The sequence below is a fragment of the Salvelinus fontinalis genome, chromosome 19 (genome assembly GCF_029448725.1).
Source record: "Salvelinus fontinalis isolate EN_2023a chromosome 19, ASM2944872v1, whole genome shotgun sequence".
NCBI lineage: Eukaryota > Metazoa > Chordata > Actinopteri > Salmoniformes > Salmonidae > Salvelinus > Salvelinus fontinalis.
The window spans coordinates 28,990,244-29,011,011 of NC_074683.1; the positions used below are offsets into that span (position 1 = coordinate 28,990,244).

Sequence of the window (20,768 nt, forward strand, 5' to 3'; positions counted from 1 at the left end):
GACGATTTCTCCCAAGAAAGGATCCTTTGCCCAAGATACTGATGGAAGAACAGCTCAAGGTAGGACATTTTTATTATGATAAATCGTGTTTCTGTCGAAACATTTTAGTGGCTTAGGACGCCATGTTTTTTGACGTAGCTTCGCTTGGCGCAAACTGTATTGAAAAGTAAGGATAAATTAAAAAATGTAATAACGCAATTGTATTAAGAATTAAATTGTCTATCAATCCCTGTCCACCCTATATTTTTTAGTCACGTTTATGAGTATTTATGTATAAGAGTAGATCACTGTCTAAGTGGCGCAAGGACGTTTTCTTTACCAGCTTGTCTACATTTCACATTGTCTAACCATGATTTTGGTGGCTAAATATAAACATTTTCGATCAAACTGTATATGCATGTTGTAATGTGATGTTACAGGAGTGTCATCGGAAGAATTCTGAGAAGGTTAGTGAAAAAATTAATATCTTTTGGCGATGTTGACTTTTATCGCTCACTTTGGCTAGAATCAATGCTGGGCTGCTAATTGCTATGTGCTAAGCTAATATAACGATTTATTGTGTTTTCGCTGTAAGACACTTAGAAAATCTGAAATATTGTCTGTATTCACAGGATCTGTGTCTTTCGATTCGTGTATGCTGTGTATTTTTACGAAATGTTTGATGATTAGTAGTTAGGTAAACACGTTGCTCATTGTAATTATTCTAGTCCATTTGTGATGGTGGGTGCAATTGTAAACTATGCCATCTACCTGAAATATGCACTTTTTTCTAACAAAACCTATCCCATACCATAAATATGTTATCAGACTGTCATCTAATGAGTTTTTTTGTTGGTTAGGGGCTATAAATATCTTAGTTTAGCCGAATTGGTGATGGCTACTGGTGTTGGTGGACAAATAAAAGATGGTGGAATATGCTAATGTGTTTTTAGGTAATAGATGTACATCTTTACATATTGTGTCTTCCCTGTAAAACATTTTAAAAATCGGAAATGTTGACTGGATTCATAAGATCTGTGTCTTTCATTAGCTGTATTGGACTTTAATGTGTGAAAGTTAAATATTTTAAAAAAATATTTTTTTTGAATTTCGCGGCACTGGTTTTTCAGTGGGGGGGGGGGGGGGAGTGCCGCTAGCGGCACGCTGATCCTAGACAGGTTAACTACCAGATGGATATCACAAAATTGGGGAGAAAAAGGGGTTAAAAAATAAATAATCTCATAACTTACAAATGCATCTGTTGTCATCTAATAACAAACGTGCTCCCCGACAACTACAGTTGACTCTTCCATCTGGGGTTAACAGACATAAGTCACCACATCCACTGTTATTGAGTCTGCAAGGGGACAGCTCACCTACAGAACACACGGCCAATCAGAGATATTATAGACACAACAGGAGACCAACAACAGATGCTTTATAGACATAACATGAGGCAAAAAGACAGAGACAAAGTGAGGTTGCAATTATTACAGTATTTTGCAATGTCAAAGACATTCAGAATTTTTATTATCAACTGTTTTTAAGAACATTTAACGCTGAAGAACGACCAATAAACTCAACTGAATGTCACCAGTTTATTAATGGCTAAACCTCAATTAACAGAGTTTATTCCAAGGCCAACGGTCCCAACCCACAGCTCCCACCTCCCACCAGCCCAGCATAAAGAACGCATCAGCTCAGTCAGTGTAACAGGAACAAGCAGGTATGGTCTCATCCTCCCTGATAAAGAAAGAGCAAAGCATGCAGAGGGAGGGGAAACAATAAAGCACAGGCATCACCAGTGCTCACCGGAGAGACACGTGACAAATGAACCATAGCTTTCCTTTCCTTCCCTCCCCTCCAAACCTCTGTCTCTCATTCACGCATCAGTGTCTGTGTGTGGGGGATGTGTATGTGAGGGATGTGTCGGTGTGTGTGTGTGTGCGCATGTGTGTGAGGATGGATGGATGAGTCAGCAGGCCTCGAAGAGCTCCTAGAGCCCCAGGTTCAGGTTGGCATCTCATCTTATTACAGAGGAATGGGAGGATCAGGAAGGACAGACAGGAAGACTGATGAAAATGTGGAAACATTGACTTCACATTTAACTATCTGGAGGAGGAAAAATGGGGTGAGATGAACAGCGGTCCTGTGTGACTCAGCTTTACATGTAATAGCGTGACGGTAGCAATCTAGGTTCAATGCCCGCAGGGATCACATACATACTAAAATGGATGCATTACCTGTACTGTAATTAGCTTTGGATAAAATGTTTTATTAATTTAAACATTGCAGGTTGTTACTTATCAATTGGCAAGACGGAGAGGTCAAAAAGTTATGTCTGCGATCATTTGTGATGTTGAAATAAATTAGAAGGAAAATTCCCTCAACATCTTCACAGAGAGAGTCAAGCCGTTGGGAAGCTCTTAAGTACTTTTCCCAATGTCCTAGCCTAGTACTTACAGTACATATGCACTCTTCAGAGCCCTCCTATCGAACTCGGGGATTATTTTTATTAATTACGTTGCCAGCTTTAGTTTCTCCCCAGCTAAATAAAACCATCTTAATATATCATTCCCACCATTTTCTTCACATCAAGAGAAGGAGCCCTGGATTGTAGATACGCTGCTGTGAGTCCTACTGGAAAACCAATAAGGTAAGAGAACCCCAAACCCCAAAATAAATTCAACAGACAAATGTAGGCAAATGCACAGATCTGCAACAGACAGATGAAAAAAAATACTATTATACTAATAGATCTATTCTTCTCTTATACATTCCATATTGGAGAGAAATAATGTGTGTGTATAAGTGCATTGCACAGACATACATGGGCTCCCAAACATTCACAAACAATCTATCCCTGTCTTTTTGAGATAAGATTCCAGGGAGTTGGTGTCGTAAATCTAGATTCCAGGGAGTTGGTGTCGTAAATCTAGATTACAGGGAGTTGGTGTCGTAAGTCTAGATTCCAGGGAGTTGGTGTCGTAAGTCTAGATTCCAGGGAGTTGGTGTCGTAAATCTAGATTACAGGGAGTTGGTGTCGTAAGTCTAGATTCCAGGGAGTTGGTGTCGTAAATCTAGATTACAGGGAGTTGGTGTCGTAAATCTAGATTACAGGGAGTTGGTGTCGTAAGTCTAGATTCCAGGGAGTTGGTGTCGTAAGTCTAGATTCCAGGGAGTTGGTGTCATAAGTCTAGATTCCAGGGAGTTGATGTCGTAAGTCTAGATTACAGGGAGTTGGTGTCGTAAATCTAGATTCCAGGGAGTTGGTGTCGTAAATCTAGATTACAGGGAGTTGGTGTCATAAATCTAGATTCCAGGGAGTTGATGTCGTAAATCTAGATTACAGGGAGTTGGTGTCGTAAGTCTAGATTCCAGGGATTTGGTGTCGTTAGTCTAGATTCCAGGGAGTTGGTGTCGTAAATCTAGATTCCAGGGAGTTGGTGTCATAAGTCTAGATTCCAGGGAGTTGGTGTCGTAAATCTAGATTACAGGGAGTTGGTGTCGTAAGTCTAGATTCCAGGGAGTTGGTGTCATAAGTCTAGATTCCAGGGAGTTGGTGTCGTAAATCTAGATTACAGGGAGTTGGTGTCGTAAGTCTAGATTCCAGGGAGTTGGTGTCATAAGTCTAGATTCCAGGGAGTTGGTGTCATAAGTCTAGATTCCAGGGAGTTGGTGTCATAAGTCTAGATACTCACAGCTGTTGGAGTCATTTGTCACAGCGATGATTCCCATGGGCTGGTGGGGGATATCTGCTCGGAGAACCTTGGTCTCTCCACCTGTGTACTTGTTGGATCGTAGCACGGCCCTGCGAGCCCAGTCCGACCAGAAGATGAAGTCCCCATAAATAGCCAGGCCAAAAAACGTTCCTGGCCCTGACTTCACGATGACCTGTGATTTACAAAGCAGTACATCAGTGAAAGCATTCATAACTTGTCTAATATGTCTAGAGTGCCAATACCAAGCCATAGCTAAGTCCTCTACCTCCTTGTACTCTAGTAAAACATATATGATTGTCAAAGACTTCATGTCAATTACATCTAAACATCACATTAGTAAATATTGATGATAACATAAATAAAAAATAATAGAAAAACAGACTTTGAATACATAGCACAAAGAAATAAATTGATCACTGCATCATCAACTCCTGTACACACAAACACATACAACCTCTCCTAGGTTACTGCTAAACCCAGATGTTGTTGCTATGTAAATGTAGGACAGTGTCACAGAGAGGGAGGCAGGAATACATCAGACAGATGGCTTCTTTGGGAGCCTCTCTCTATGCTGGGGCCACCAGGCAGGTCTTCCTGCAGTTCTGTAGTCTCAGCAATTAGTGGGACATGCATGTAACCATCATCACATTAGCCCTGCTGCCATACAGGGATTAATAGGACAGGTGTTGATTCAAGGAGCACAGCTTGTTACAGGAAAAACAACTGGCCAGCAGGAGAGAAAGAGCAAGAGAAAGGGCAACCAGTGGAGCACAAACAACATTGTAAATACCACCAATATTTATCTCTTTATTTATCGTCCCCTACTATTCCTACTACAACTATTTACATTGCTAAAACACTGTACATAGCTAATATGGATAATATAACACTTGACATGTCTTTATCTTTTTGAGGGTAATATTTCATGTTCTATTCGAATATTCTTTTTTATGTTTTGTGTCTTCTCACTTTTGTTGATTGTTTATTTCACTTGCTCTGGCAATGTAAGCATGCTTCCCATGCCAATAAAACCCCTATGAATTGAGAGAGAGAGAGAGATGACAGGGAGGCCAGAGGGATTTTGACGGAAATTTGATTAGGGAGAATGCTAGTTTTATACACAGGGACTAATTACCACTGTGTTCAAAATCTCTCATAGTCTACTTATATGAAATTTCTTGCCACGTGTGCTCCCTTTCCAGCCTCTAGGTCACCAGGCTGCTCGTTATGGCGCACAACTGTTACCATCGTTACGCGCACCTGCGGAGACTCACCTGGACTCCATCACCTCCCTGATTACCTTCCCTATATATGTCACTCCCTTTCGTTTCTTCCCCAGGCGTTATTGTTTCTGTTCCAGTGTCATGTCTGTGCGTTGTTCGTGTTTTGTATTATGTTACGTTTATTTATTAAAACACTCACTCCCTGAACTTGCTTCGCGACTCTCAGCGCACACGTTACAGTTCTGAGTAAATTAAACCAAACTTTTTGAGTTGTAGAAAACAAAAGGAAGGGAAGCGCTGCTGGGATATAATAGTAGAACTTTATAGGTAGATGTTCTTTGGCAAAGGGGTTAAATGGTCAGCAAGAAAACTAAAAGGACCAAGGCATTATTCATATGATTAAAATGCATTTATTGTTATGGCATGTTCAATAGAACAAACTATTTAAAACTCTGACTTATTTTAACATGGCCTTCGTCAGGGAGTACTTTGAGAACTTTAAAAGTATTGTTTGACTTGCTTAGGTACAGTTGTAAATTTACTAGGGTGGGGGTGCTAGTCCAAAACCTTTCTTTATGCTTTGGGGAGGGTTATGTGATTTGTTATTCGGCACAGGGGATGGTCGTGTATTTCCCCCTGGTTTAGATTCCATATTTTGCAGGTTTTACTATATAATTTCTTCCATATGCCACATTTCCTCATCTGCTTGCTTGTGTCTCCCCTATCGAGGTGTGTTGGTACTTCCCTTATGCACTATGCTTTTCTGCGGCTTACTATACAGTCAACATTATCCTGCCCTCTGTTCATAGTGACAATAGTGGTAGGTGGATTGTTTGCCCAGGTCTGCAGTAGGTTACTAGCAAACATATCACACATAAAATCATTTAAATCTGCACCAATTTTCAATATAAATCCACAAGACCATAGAGGAATAGCTGACAGGCAGCAGAGGCCAGGTGTTTCTTTGCAAGAACACATGAAAGAACAGTCAAGACATGAGACACGCAGCTCAAAAAGCTCTCCTATTGATCTTGTTTAGGCCATGAAAGTTGAATTTACTGTATAACCTATTCCCCTCTTCACATTTCTCAAAATAGTACAAAATATATAGTGATTCATTTAATTCATATGAATCGATTATTTTTAAACAATTCTTTGAATGAATGACGTGCTTCGCCATTGTAGTAATTGCGGTTTGGTTAAATCGTGGTAAATTGAATCATTGGAATCATAAGAATCATCTGTGAATCGCAAACAGTAAAAGTAAACAATTCAGCTGTAGCCTTCATTTTGAATTGTGTCGCTGCAAAACAAATTTTGTAGATACTTTAGGTTTATTTGGACATTCAATTTATGAGACATTGCAACTCAATAGATGCTAGTAGTCAGCCTGAAGTAAACACTTCTAAAAGCAAGATATACTGTATGTTGGCTCTATAAAATCCACAATGCCTGCTGAAACAGTCATTTTCAAAGTTTTTCCCCCAAACCCTTCCCAATTAAATGTTGAATGCAAGGTAGGCCTACCTGGCAGAATGATATCATGATGATTTATATCGATTCGGTTGCACATTTGATTTACATACTCTGCCATCACATGTGCAGTACAGAAATCTGACAAACATCACTAGCTTACCACAAATGTACTGTAATTAAAACTTGTCTGGGACATATTTTCAATAACGCCTTCTAACACCTGACACCAATATAGTGGATTGAGGGGTACCCTGACTGGGATTCAAACTCTGGTCCCTGTGACTGTCACTCCAAAACCATTATACTGAACAGCTTCAACCCCCAAGCCATGAGACTGCTGAACAGTTAGTCAAATGGCAACCCGGACTATTTACATTGACTCCCTTATTTATTTATTTATCTTAATCGTTTTGCACGGACTCCTTTGCACTGGCTCTATGTACACTCGATAGACTCTACCCACACATACTACACTGACACTCCAACACACACAAAACACATACACACACACACACATGTATATTGACGCCACACACACTCACACATTGACACGCTTTCACACTTCACATACACTGCTGCTACTCTGTTTATTATACAGCTTATCCTGATTACCTAGTCACTTTTACCCTTACCCACAAATACAGTTTGATTTGATTTTGGCGACTCCGGGATGCTGGCCTTCGAGGCAGAGTTCCTCTGTCCAGTGTCTGTGTTCTTTTGACCATCTTAATCTTTTCCTTTTATTGGCCAGTCTGAGATATGGATTTTTCTTTGCAACTCTGCCTAGAAGGCCAGCATCCCGGAGTCGCCTCTTCACTGTTGACATTGAGAATGTTGTTTTGTGGGTACTATTTAATGAAGCTGCAGTTGAGGACCTGTGAGGTGTCTGTTTCTCAAACTAGACACTCTAATGTACTTGTCCTCTTGCTCAGTTGTGCACCGAGGCCTCCCACTCCTCTTTCTATTCTGGTTAGAGCCAGTTTGCTCTGTTCTGTCAAGGAGTAGTACACAGCGTTGTACAAGATCTTCAGTTTCTTAGCAATTTCTCTCATGGAAAAGCCTTCATTTATCAGAACAAGAATAGACTGACAAGTTTCAGAAGAAAGTTTCTGGCCAAGAATGTTTCTGGACATTTTTAGCCTGTAATCAAACCCACAAATGCTGATGCTCCAGATACTCAACTAGTCTAAAGTACTCCAGTTTTATTGCTTCTTTAAATCAGGACAACAGCTGTGCTAACATAATTTCAAAAGGGTTTTCTAATGATCAATTAGCCTTTTAAAATTATAAACTTGAATTAGCTAACACAACGCGTCATTGGAACACAGGAGTGATAGTTGTGATAATGGGCCTCTGTACGCCTATGTAGATATTCCATGAAACATCTGCCGTTTCCAGCTACAATAGTCATTTACAACATTAACAATGTCTACACTGAATTTCTGGACTATTTTATTTTAATGGACATTTTTTTTTAGCTTTTTTCAAAAACAAGGAAATTTGTAGGTGACCCCAAACTTTTGAACGGTAGTGTATGTCATTTAAGTTTTAAAATGTGTGACCTTTCATGTGTGACATAAACAAAACCAGTGCATAAACTTCAAAAGTCTCCTGTAGGCTACCTGCACATGCTCCTCCACTCCAGCATCCAAAGTGTTCACAGGCTATTCGATGAATGGAAAGAGACATCTGTTGTAAAACACCAAAAAAGTTTAATGACATTCGGAGATTGTCCAGCCAAGCCTTTGATACTGAGTACGGAGGAATGTATTTTCTATTGGTCGAGACTGACATACTCTATTTGATTGTGGTGTTGAAAATGCAAACCACAATGAAGCTCGAAGTCGGTAATCGGTATGCAGTTATGCTTATTGGTTGTGTGTGGTGCATTGGTACAGAAACCTGTTGGTGGAAAATTGTTGCATATATTTTATATAATTTTATAATAATAATAAATAAAAAGCATCAAAATGTTGAAAATCTGATTTCCCCCTAGCTAATCATTGCCTGTAGCCGGCTCTGATCGTAGTGTAATAAGACAGGCAGTGAGATTGAGCTCGTCCGTGGTGGTCTGCAAACCCTTTACCTTCTGGCTCGTAGCCCTGCCACATAACCATGCTGAAGTGGTCAAGTCCACATGCACGTTTATGAATGCAGGGTTGCCACAGTTATTTTTTATTTATGGTGGTAATCATCCTTTTTTTGTACATTTTATGAGGGTGGATGGGGTGATTTCTTTGTTTATAGTACAATGGGAGGGTCATGTGAAAATATGCATTTTTTTTATGACACCTCGAGTTGGATCAGCCCTAAGATCTTGCATAAGTATGTCAATTTATATAAGACTTCACAAGTAATTGTCATACAATGTAATTGTAGTCATATCATGCCACACTCTAATTTTGGGATTTGGGATCGCATAAATCTTGAAGATCATATTCAGTGATCATATAACATAATAACCACCCTTAAGAACCAGTTCTCAATTAGTATTCAGTCTGTTCACACTTAAAAGGTCATATTTTCACTGCCTTAATGTGTTGACATCTTATCCCCATCACATACTCCAGCGGGCGCTCTGGACTTTTGGCAGCATGGTTAATGACACGACGGCTCCACTTAAAATGGCACACTGGAGTGAGGAAGGCAAGTGGGCCTTTTTAGGTCTTTGTTGTACTCTGTGTTCATCTCATGTCTGTCAGAGCAGAGGGAGGGGGAGAGGGGGTGTCACACAGTCACAGTGTTAGGCTGTCAGGCAGCAATGACACTTCCAGATCCCTGAGCTGCAAGATCCATGGAGTCCCTCTGTGGACCTTCTGCCATACAGTACCACTCTGCACCACCCCGCCCACATACCGCCCTGCACGGCCCCCACATCATCACACATAATGTCAGGAAGTCCCACTCTAGCCAACTCTCGCTCGGTCTCTCTCTCCCAACCCCCTCTCTCTCTCCCTCTGTCTCCCCACCTCTCTCCACCCGGGGTGTCTCACCGCTGCTTTGTTGATAACCCGTTAGCTCTGTTTAATTTTCACATTCTAATAGGGAGAGTGATTGGCTCGCCCCCACAGGGCTTTTCTGTGTGAGCCTTCATTAGCATGAGAGAGACCGCAGGCGGGGCACGCGGGAACCCAAACGGTGTGACTTTTGAGCCGCACGACCCTGCTTTGGCAAACGTATGGGTAACTAATTGAGATGGGCCAAAGTCCTCGGTCACAGAGGTCGTGTCAAGCACAAATTGAAATCCGTCGGCAATGAGGAGAGCCACATTCTATTGTAATCCCTTACATGCCGGGGATACAGAAGGATACAGTACATATTCAGAATTTTCACCACTATGAATATATATTATGCAAGCAACCTCTCACAGATAAAATGAGACTGGTCCTTTCCTTTACAATTTGAAGGGAAATTACTTCTATAACTAAGTAAACCCTTGACTCTGTCTTTTGAGAAATAATATATGAAAAGAATGCTGAGAGGTATTACAGAAGCCGTCCCTTGTATGACGGCTGAAACACCATCAGGCTCAATAGGAATGGAAGATAATGTAGCGGGTAGAAAATGTTTCCCATTTCAGCTTAAGGGGGCATAACACTGACATTTCAGCAGAGAACCATTGCCTTTGTGTCTACCATGTTTCAAATATAATTTCTCTCCTCCATAGAAAGCTATGGAGAGTGACAACGTCAGAACACATGTTGGTTCAACAAGAAGTAATTGCCTTTTTTAACTACCTATACTTTTGGTCCTTATTGAAGAAGGTGAGATTGAATGAATATGCTCAAATTCTGTGGTCTTGTGTGCTGCCCAAGTCAAACGAACTGCAGAGTGTCTTGCATTATTAGAATGTGTTTTAATGACATCAACTAGGTATGACATTAGTTGAGCCCTTAGGTTTTAACGACAGATTAAACCTGGTCCTGGACTAAAAAGCATGCTTAATGGATAATCTCCATTGAAAGTTCTTTGTAATCCGGCCCAAAGTCTAACGCAGTAACATAGTGTAACTGTGGTTGCATTTAGGGTGGCATACATAGAGAATACTCATGTCAGTCATACTCACATATCTGTGTAAGCCATCGTAATCACACCTCTCTATCTTCCCTAGACTTCCATCAGAGAAGTAGATCTTCTCAGCTTTGTGGTCGATGGTGAGTCCGTTAGGAGTGAGAATGTCCGTGCTGACGATCACTTTCATGTTGTTTCCTGCCAGGGTGGACCTCATAATACTGGGACGCTGCTCATTCCAGTTAGTCCAGAACATCAGGCTGAAATAAACATTCAAAAACCTACTATTAACTAGATGGAGATTTGAGAAACAGTTTTAAAGGAGTCCGTTGACTGGAAACAGGAGAGATAGATAATAACAGTTATGTTTACAAGTTTTTTTATCTCAAGTCTTAAAAGCAATTTCCACCTTCACTGCAAACAGATAACCCAGATTCAATCTCTCTCTATATGCACATTTCCCCTCAGACATCTTTATACCCCCCTCAGTGAAGAGGACAAAACAAATATATGCTCTTTGAAATTGAATTAGGGGAGTGTATGATGGCTTTAATAGGACTGCAATTGAAACTTGTCAAGCTCCTTGGCTTTCTTCGTAGGGGAAAATAAACACTAATAGCTGTGAGAATTATTCATAGGCAGCTGTTTTAAATTGCCTATGGCTCTATCTGGTCGTGATCCCATAGCTCACGATGGTTTGCATGACCTGTCATCTGCTCCTCATGTTGTCTCTGTCGGCTTTGTTAGTGTCGCCTTGCAGGAGCTACTGCAGCTCCCATCTCTAATAAGGTTGGTGCTGCATTTAATAAAAAACAGTTTAGCATCAATGAATGCTGAATGGAATTGGTATTCATATTTCTTTGAGGGGACTACTAAGAATACGTAAAATTATAATTGTGTGGGATTGTAAATAAAGGGAAGATCCCTATCTATCTGCTTAGGAAGTAGGTTCTGCAAAATTAAAGGAATATGTGAATTGTATTACAGTGTACAGCAGCTACATATTCACTTCTTAGAAGAGATAGTAGAGGGATTATATCCTCATCAAACTGCCAGGTATTGTATTGTACTGATCAAAGATGAACAATGTATACTTTTGAAGTTGAGCAAAATAGAGATAGGCCTATATGTGATTATGGTGGAACCTCCCTATAGTAGACAATGTTTACAGCATTGAAAGTCTTGAGAATTCATAGGGGCTAGTTAGAATACTATGTCAGAGAGTGCTAATTTATCATATTAGGTTACATTTAAATTAGCAGCATTCTGTAGTGAAAATTCCAAATTGCATACTGCATGCATACCCACTCAGGTCAAATTCATTTGTGAACTCTGGGTCAGTGTTCTGTGAAAACCTCCTTGGCATGCATAATTACTATAGTTTGAGACATACTTTTATATCTTAAAGGATATAACAGGAACATTAGTTTGTTATTGTGAAAGCACTGCAGGCAGTATTTCTTCAAATGTGAGTGTGTCAAACCAATTAAATGTCTCGCCTTCACTACACCGTAGGGATCCAATCTTCCCTACAGAGCTGGATGCATATCTCTCATATAACATTCTACTGATTGCTCTAACAAAATTAAACCCACTGAGATCCGTTCAAGAGGTGACATTCGTTAGACAGAATTGTCTTTAGACAGCAAGACAATTCACTTTGTCCAAGGAGGCATGTCTTGTGTTTTAATGCTACCAAAATGTATATATGTTATATATCTGTTGAGCATATACTGTACAAACATAGCGTCAGGCATATAATGACATACTGCATCTGAAGTAGTAGCTAATGAACTACATTTGTGCTCCACACAAATTCTGACATCATTAAAAACAAGAGACTAGCCTGGTTACAGAAGTGTTTGTGATGTCTTGCCAACTCCCATGTTGTGACACTGAACATGGCAGTTGGCAAGACAACACAAACACATCTGGGACCAGGCTATCGGGAGACTTAGTAGAACTAGAACTACATACTTTTGGCACTCGTCCAGGGCGAGGACATGGGGGTGGTCGTCTTCAGAGAGTGTGACCACAGCCTGTCTGCTGAAGGTCCCGGGCCGGCTCTGGTCCACACTGTGCCTGGTGATGCTGGAGGTGGTAGAGCTGGTCCAGTACAGAGTGTCCCAGGCACGGTGGTATGCCAACCCCTCCACTGAACCCACATCTGGGGGGACACAGACAAGGACATCACCACCATCATCTAATCATCCAGCCTCCACTAGTTCATTTGAAATACTTACATGTAATGGACATGGCATTAAGTCAACGGGTAATGCAGTGCTTTGACTCCATTGATAAAGGTGGACAGAACTGAATCCACCTCAGGGGGAACAAAGTCAATGATGTCTAGACAAGGGCTGTGGCAGTCATGACATTGTGTCAGCCTGTTATTTTCGTGGAAAAAGCCTGCTGGTCTCACAGTAATTGACAGTTAATTAATATGGACACTTTTAGCATGTTTAGCATCTCCAGGCATCCACGCATACAAGCCGCTGATGCTTACCTTTGGAATATCTACATTTAAAAAAGCTAATAAATCACATTAATATACAACATCACAACTAATCCATGATTTATTTTAGGCAGGTCTAAAGAAACATTATGATATGAAGAAACATGGATTTCAGAAGAACACAATATGAGTTTTCCTACTGTATATTATCTGGCTATGCGCCATGCCATCGGCTGTAGGCTTGTTCATTTAGCAGACAAAATATGCTTACAAGTCCCGTGCCATTACTTTATTTTATATTTTATGATTTTATAGTCAGAAGAATATAATTGAACTTAGCTGAATAAAATATAAATTATATTTCTCCCATTCTGGAGCGAATACGCATATGATGTGGCTATGTTGAGCGTAAAAGTGATAATTTGTGTCATTCCCTTTAGGTGTGAATGACACAAACCTTAGAATGTCTTATAAATCGAAACATAAACACACGATGCAACTATAGGCTACTTATGATTTGAGAAAGTAGCAAAAAAAAGCTTACACTCTGTTCCCTGCCACAGAATGCACATCATCAAGTGATCATGTTTTCCATCAGACTATTTTAAATGTCACATTTTCTTTACTAATATGCCAAATTGGTTTCAATTGATCAAATCAAATTGTATTTGTCACATGCCTGTAATTGATAATGGCCCATTATCAATTACAGGCAGGGGAAAAAACACATGTCCTCCTTATGCACTCAAATAGCCTCCCTCCGGTTCGTTTTTCCATCATTCCAGGTAGGCTATTCCAGTTATTTCACTCCATGCATCAGCCACTGTTTGAGGAGCATGCAGCCTCTCACTGCACAACAGGTGATATTCTGCACAAACTCTGTATGCCATGGGCTCTCCAATCCGGTGCTTCATTTGGGAAACCAAGTGAAATCTGTTCGGGAACATCGATAGCAGCTTGTTTTCACAACCAAACATATTTAAATAAACTGTTGACAGCCCCTCTCTCTGCGTGCTTGAGAAATGAATGGATGAGAGAGAGGAGGAGATGGGAAACTCACAGTGGTGAGATATTCTGTAGCTAAAGGTAATGTGTCAGCCTATTAATTATGAAAATATTTAAAAAAATCCCTATTAATAGGCTATTCAAAATCAAATACAAAATGGACTATAATTGTAGGCTAACTCTGTAAGCCGCCCTGCACAATGAATGAACCAACAGCATCGCCTAGTTCTCTCCCAGAATCATGGAAGGAAAGTTTGGAGGGTAGCATAAGGTAACCAGTCTCTCCAGTATGCACAATAATAGCGTCCACACTCAAAGGTGATTCGTAGAATTTGTTACATTTTGGAGTTTAGGCTAGACCAATTATGTACCAAAGACATCTTACTTTTTTTTCCTGCCATGCGTAATATGCAGTAGGCTATGTATTGTATAATGGCACAATCATTATTTAATTAGGGTTTTTATATATTCATATATAGGCCTATGTGTATGCATAAGGTCTAATATGTGTATGGGTGTTTTGAATTAATCATAATTTTAGAAAGCGCAGTCCATTTCGTTATGCTAGGCACAAGGACCATGTTTTCCACTCAGTTTCAACCTGTTGTTGAACTTTTTTCTTAAAATTGATAAATCACATTGAGGTGAGTTTTAAAAGCATGATACTGTTTTGATGATAAGTGTTTGATGTGATTTTCGAATGCATTTCCATTGATGTCAGAGTGGTTAGAGGGACAATGGAGCCCTGAGTACCAGGCCATTAGAACCTGATCGTCGTTAGTGAGTTGGGTACTACCAACACATGTCCAGAGTGCATAAGAGGAGATTACCGTGACTCAACGGTCGTGTGGAATTTTACTGCGGTCACGACTCATGAGTGCCGGTGTGGAGGTAATATGGTCACCGCAACAGTCCTAGTCTAGACATGAAGGGACGGTTTCCCAGACACAGATCAAGCCTAGTCTTGGAGTAAAAAAACAAACTCAATGGAGAACCTCCATCGAAAACTCTTTTCATTCTACAACTAGGCTTAATCTGTGTCTGGTAAACCGCTCCGATATGTTAACATGCACACCACCATGCTTCTTTCATTTGTGGTGCAGGGAATTACAGCCACAAGGTTGAATTCATTGTAACTGCTGCACACAGGATATAACCTCTGCACGTTTTGTACTAACAAATCCATCCAGTTCATTCTAAATACTTAAATGGAATATACAAGACATTAATCAACCCGTAATACATCTGATGGCACTCACACAGTTGACAAGATATTGACAAGTCCAAACAAACTTAATTCCAGGAAAATATGAAGTAAACTAAAAACCATGAATACCAATTTAAGCATATACAGCACAGGGGTAGTCTCTGATGCAAACCGTTCATATATCGATTGGTAATAGAGGTCACAGAAAAAATATTAAGCTTACATATTCCAGGTCTCTCATTCATTGTAGTTTCTACTGTTAACTTAGTGAGCAGGGATAAATACATGGTAATTCAATAGTGACCAAATAGACACGGCAAACCGTATGTGCTTGGCATGAAAGGGTAGGGTTGCATCAGAGTACTAGTACAACCATAACCTCGCCTCCACCAGGCTCAATTGCTATGGCATATAGAGCGTGTTGACACTGTGCAACAGTGGGACTTGAAAGGGGTGCAGCTTAAAATCTAGGTGAGAGATGGAGCAAGCCTGCTACAGCTGTATTAGATGGGACTTGACCATATCATTTTTTGGGAAGCCCGATTGATCCTGTTTAAATCTGGGCATATAAAGTTTGTGTGAAAACTATTTCTAAGTTTTCCGATTTTTTCCAAACCCACTTCCTTGTTTAAATCGCTTGTGCTACTCAAGCTTTGAAGTCCAAAATGCAGGGTGGTGGGGGGGGGGGGGGGGTTCTAAGGTTGTGCTGGATGGTGATGAACTGAGAGATCTCCCAATTAAAATCAGGGGTGGTTTTGTCCGCTCCTGTCACAACCTCCATTCAAGTCTCATTCTGAGGCGCTTTGAATCCAGACGGTTCGACAGAGACAGCCGGCTGGTGGACAAGATTAGGACAAACATAAACAACATGCTTGTCCTAGTAGGGAAAACACACATATTTCTGTCCTTGCTTTGCACAAAGATATCTAACATATTCACTGAACCATTAGTGAAGATCTTGGATGAAACATTACCACCTGAATTATATCCTAGAACTCCAACTCAATGGAACATACAGTATACTCTACAATCTGCTGTGGAGTGAGTGCTTAATTGATCTTAATGGTGAACAGGTCGTCAATTCTGGAGACACGGACTGAATCCGATGCTTTCTATGAGCCATAAACCATACATACAGAATGCTTAAGGCACTATCTGAGTCAGCCAGATTGCTAATTAATTGGTCGCAATAAAAGGCGTCTGACAGCTTGGTTTGCCGGAAATCGTTGGAGAGGCCAGGGAGTAATTAATGGGGGACGTGGAGCTTCATTATGGAAATATGGATGATTAACATCTTCACCCTTCTTCAATGACAGGGTACGCAGTAGAACTTTGTGGAGAGGAAGGAGGAGAGGAGGATAGAGAAGAGGGTAGAGGAAAGGGAGAGGAGAGGGAAGGAGAGTAGTGTAAATGAAGAGGGTATACGGAAAGGGAGAGGGTGGACAGTCTGATTCTGATAACATTGTTTAGTCGATTAACCAGAGTCCTGAATCCAATCAACTATGAACAGTGAGTTAACAAGCTAGGGCTGACCCTAATTAGTCGACTGGTCGATTGTTTGGTCATAGGGTGTTGGTCGACCAAGATTTTTTGTAGTCGAGAAGTGGCAAATATATATATATATTATGGCACACAAGACACCTGTCTTATTTGCGCCCATCTCAGTGAACTAATCCATTGTGGAGGCCGAGATTAATCCATTGCAGAGGCTGCTGGGATGGCACAGTCCAAGAAGAAGGGGAGTGTGGCTGCACAATGCATGTCTCTCTCCAGAATGCGCACTCTCCCACCAATTTGTGCACATTCATTGCTTCGTAACTTCATTGTGTGAATTGTTTGCGTTTGATTGTTAGTGTCTATCAATTCCCCATTACATATATCACCAGTAGTACACTTACCGTTAATCCCTATACTTAATAATGTTTGGTAACACTAATTTCTGTTCATGCATTTAATATATTATTATTCCAGTCTTTTACCGTTCTCATTGTCGGAGTGGACGCGCTGTTTGAAGAGCGCACAACCTATGCAACACTTGTGAGAAACAAGTTTTGGTTTATTTATTCCATTTACGAGTTTTGTCAATTTAGTCAATGTCTTTTGTGTAGAGCACTCCTGGCAATGTTGAGTAAGGATGAGCACCTGATTAAGCATTGAAGTAGGCCTATAGGCTACCTGGCCTGTGCGCAAATGGACGCATATAAATGTGCCCATTTGGGTATCTGATAATTTTTCTGATTGGCTTAATGCACCACCACTAATGAGCTGTTGAGATTCTCAAAGTAATGTTTTCTTCACCTCAAACAGCAAGCAATCAAAGTCTGTTTTTACATCCATTGAGAATGACAAAAGTTTCTCAATGTATTAAACAATTTTTTATCCAGCTCTCCCCCCTTCGACAGCCACTCAGCGTGAAAGAGAAAAATATAATGCTCTGATCCAGTGGAAACGTCATAAAATAGGGCCTATCTGATTACTTCTTTTCGCTTGCACAAATAGCCTACAGCTGTGTCTGTCCCAAGCACATTGACTCGGGAAACTCTGAGGGCCCAGAATATTTTAGACAATGTTGCAAGTTTGCTAGCATGAGCTTCGGGCCCAAGTTAATAGTTGATACAATGTTTCAAGTTCATTGCAGACAGGCCATATGTGACTTTTAAGATATTTTTATCAGGATATTTTCTACCTACAGGCTGCAATTTTTTTTTTTTTCGGCTTTATCGACTATTTTTTACATAGTTGGCAATGTAAATAGAAGTTACTCTTTAGGTTTGTATCATTTTCATTTGGATTTGGATAGAATTTTGATTAACCCCATGACAATGATTTTAATTGAAACTGTTCCACGACAATGTGCAAACCATAACTGGCACACAAATCGGTAGAAATGGTAAGATAAATTGGCATTCCACATGAGAAAGGTGGCAGACTCCACGTGTAGCCTATTACAGGTAACTTCAGGAGTGTAACGGTAGAATCTGCAAAATCCAGTAGGAGTGGAGAAGGATGCTCGGGACAGGTTACGTTTTTTTCCTTCTGGTTATCTTGATCTCTGTCTCCCTTTTGAGTCATTTGTGTCTGATTTGATCTAACAGTGCCCTTAAAGCATCAGACAAGCTCAATGCATATATAGTTGATTTTATTCAAACACATAGGGTGTATCTTTATATGAAAAAATACACGTTTTAAAATGTAAACCAATCGATTGGTCGAAAGAAGAGACAACTTTCGGTCAACCAAGATTTTCTTTACTCGAGGACAACCCTATAACAAGCTAAGCTAAAGTAAAGGCAATGGATGTTTCAGCGCTAAATAAATCACTCCAACTCTGCACGTGAACAGGCTAGGCATGGATTGATGTCTACCAATTACACAAAGAGGTGCAAAAAAGGATATCAAACACATACACCAACTTGACATTTGCCAGCCACATAGCCTTTTCTCTTTATATGTCAGTGCTTCTTTTCAAAATGATAATTGCTCCTCTTGGTCAAAGCCAAAATAACAAAAAAGTATATTTCCAGTCATCCCATCTGTCTCTGTCAATTTTGCCAACAGTAGAACATGAGGATATGGATCAGTGGACTCCTGCTGTTCTCCCAGAGTGTGAGTGGTGATGCTGTTCTTCCAGAGTGTGAGGGGTGAGTGAGTGACATGAGCTCAGAGGAGACTTCAGAAAGGGGCAAAAGATGCTAACATTGCAGAACAGAGGCTTTCCCTGCTCATCTGCCTCCACTCAGCTTATCTAGCAAAGATTGACAGGGAGAACAGATGCAACGGCTCTGCTGGCTCTCCTCATGCCATCTAGAATGACTGACTGACTAGCAGGCTATAAAAGGTCCATGTGTTATGTGTTTCACATTCTATATGTATTTATTAAATTCAAGCCAAATAGAGATATTTTGAATTTATCTTTGTTAGATGTCAATTTCACAAGCCCCCATGTGTCCTATAAACTTCCTTAATCCCTAAATACTTAAGCTTATTTTATGCAGACGCTGTTCCTTGCAATACTGATACCCATTGCTAGCTAATCCTATTGCGAATGCTGCAAATGCTGCTTTGCTGCCCAGAGTGGTGAATATACTGTATCACTCTCTCAGGCCACATATTTCTGTTTTGGTCAAAATGTGGTGAAAATGAGAGCTGGGTAACTTTCTGCATCAATAGTAAGAACCAAAAAACTCCCTCAAGCGTCTTATTTGACAGTTAAACGCATTTAGGAAAAGAAAAATAGAGGTGGCCATTACAATGCTCTACAGATGTAGGATCTTAATTTGAGCCAGTTTGCTACAACAGGAAAATAATCATGTAGCAACAGGACATGTGAATTATTACGTGGATTGTAATTCATGGACATTTTTGTAGGGATTGATATTTGTTTTTATAAGGGAACATCAAGTCCGACATTTCTAAGTGGATATTACAAACTTCAGAAGCATTTTAAACCTCAAATACACTAAAAGTTTGAAATGTTCTGCATTGCAGGAAAGTTATTTTGCAACAGGGTGATCAAATTAAAATCCTACATCTGTATACTTGATGTAGTATGCATTGAAGCCGCACATCCTAGGACCCAGCCACTATATTCTCCACAAATAGCTTTTCACAAATGGCTGCTAAGAGGCAGGAGAGGCTGGCTGCAGACCCTCATTTCACATCGTAGGTCATTTCATTGACTTTGCACCCAGCATTACAACGGGATCAAGGTTTAGAGGAAAATAAATGAATGGATGTACTAGAAAGTAAAATATAGTAAAATAATAAAACATGAACGATTTATTCTGTCAGGCATAAATGTATATATGCAGGCACTTGTAAATAAACAAACTCAAAATCATCAAAACAAAACATAAAAAGTAAAGCAGCACTAACTTTTGGCTATGATTGATCGTCCTGTCCAGTCGTCATTAATCATCTGGATATTCCCAAAATGAATGTCGCTGAAGAAGATGCGATTGGTCCCTCCTGCGGTTTTCTGCCGGTAATCAAAGGTCAGTGCTATGATGTTTTTGAAGTAGGTGGGCCTCTCGAAGGGCTGGACGGGTGAGTTGAGGTCGCTCTCGTCTGAGAGGTGGACGCTCTTCAGTATGGTCCTCTCAGAGTAAAGCAGATAGCCTTCATATCGCTTGCAGGCAAAGCCGTCCTCAGCCAGGTGGCCATGGGCACAGGAACAGGTCCTACGCCCACTGCCCAGGTGGAAGCAGAGCTGCTGACAGCCCCCATTGCTCCTGGCACATGGGTTGGTACCTGGGTTGGCAGACACAAACACTGTGTTCAAGGCATATTCTAACTAAGATTACTTTACCCTCATTAATTTAATGGTTATGAAGTTAATTGTTTAGTGTAGTACCAGAACTAGAAGTGCTGGTGTGATATAACATCACTTTTGTATTGTACATGCACTGCCTATAGCTACGGTTTAACTTTCCCTTGTACTAGATGGCTCCCAGTTGTTTTTGAACAATGCATTTAACAATGCTACTGATGATGGGTGAGAATCAATAAGGAGCATTAAGTTGAAACCTCAACCTTTCTCCCGCCCTCTATTAAATACTGTCACATCCTTCAGGTTGACCCCGAGACCACTCCTCATGGTCACTGCCTCGCTGCCGTCACTCTTGAAGCCTCGTCGGATGGAACCATTGGAGTGAGCTCTGAGGACAGAACGAGAGAGACATTTTGAAAAG

The 20,768-nt window shown here is 40.5% G+C and overlaps 1 protein-coding gene across 8 annotated transcripts in view; it reads right to left on the bottom strand.

The window, feature by feature from the left end:
* The window catches only part of LOC129816575 (low-density lipoprotein receptor-related protein 1B-like), a 586,954-nt gene that overhangs the window by 135,122 nt on the left and 431,064 nt on the right, over positions 1 to 20,768 (bottom strand). For all 8 annotated transcript variants that reach the window (XR_008753574.1, XM_055871208.1, XM_055871203.1 and 5 more), the window contains exons 39-44: positions 20,611 to 20,735; positions 19,954 to 20,328; positions 12,389 to 12,578; positions 10,467 to 10,671; positions 3,681 to 3,873; positions 1,230 to 1,355 (exon numbers count right to left, since the gene is read on the bottom strand). Coding sequence is in view for 7 of the 8 variants with exons in the window: in XM_055871208.1 (XP_055727183.1) it covers positions 1,230 to 1,355; positions 3,681 to 3,873; positions 10,467 to 10,671; positions 12,389 to 12,578; positions 19,954 to 20,328; positions 20,611 to 20,735 (1,214 nt within the window). In the remaining variant the exon portion in view is untranslated. The remainder of the gene's footprint in view (positions 1 to 1,229; positions 1,356 to 3,680; positions 3,874 to 10,466; positions 10,672 to 12,388; positions 12,579 to 19,953; positions 20,329 to 20,610; positions 20,736 to 20,768) is intronic.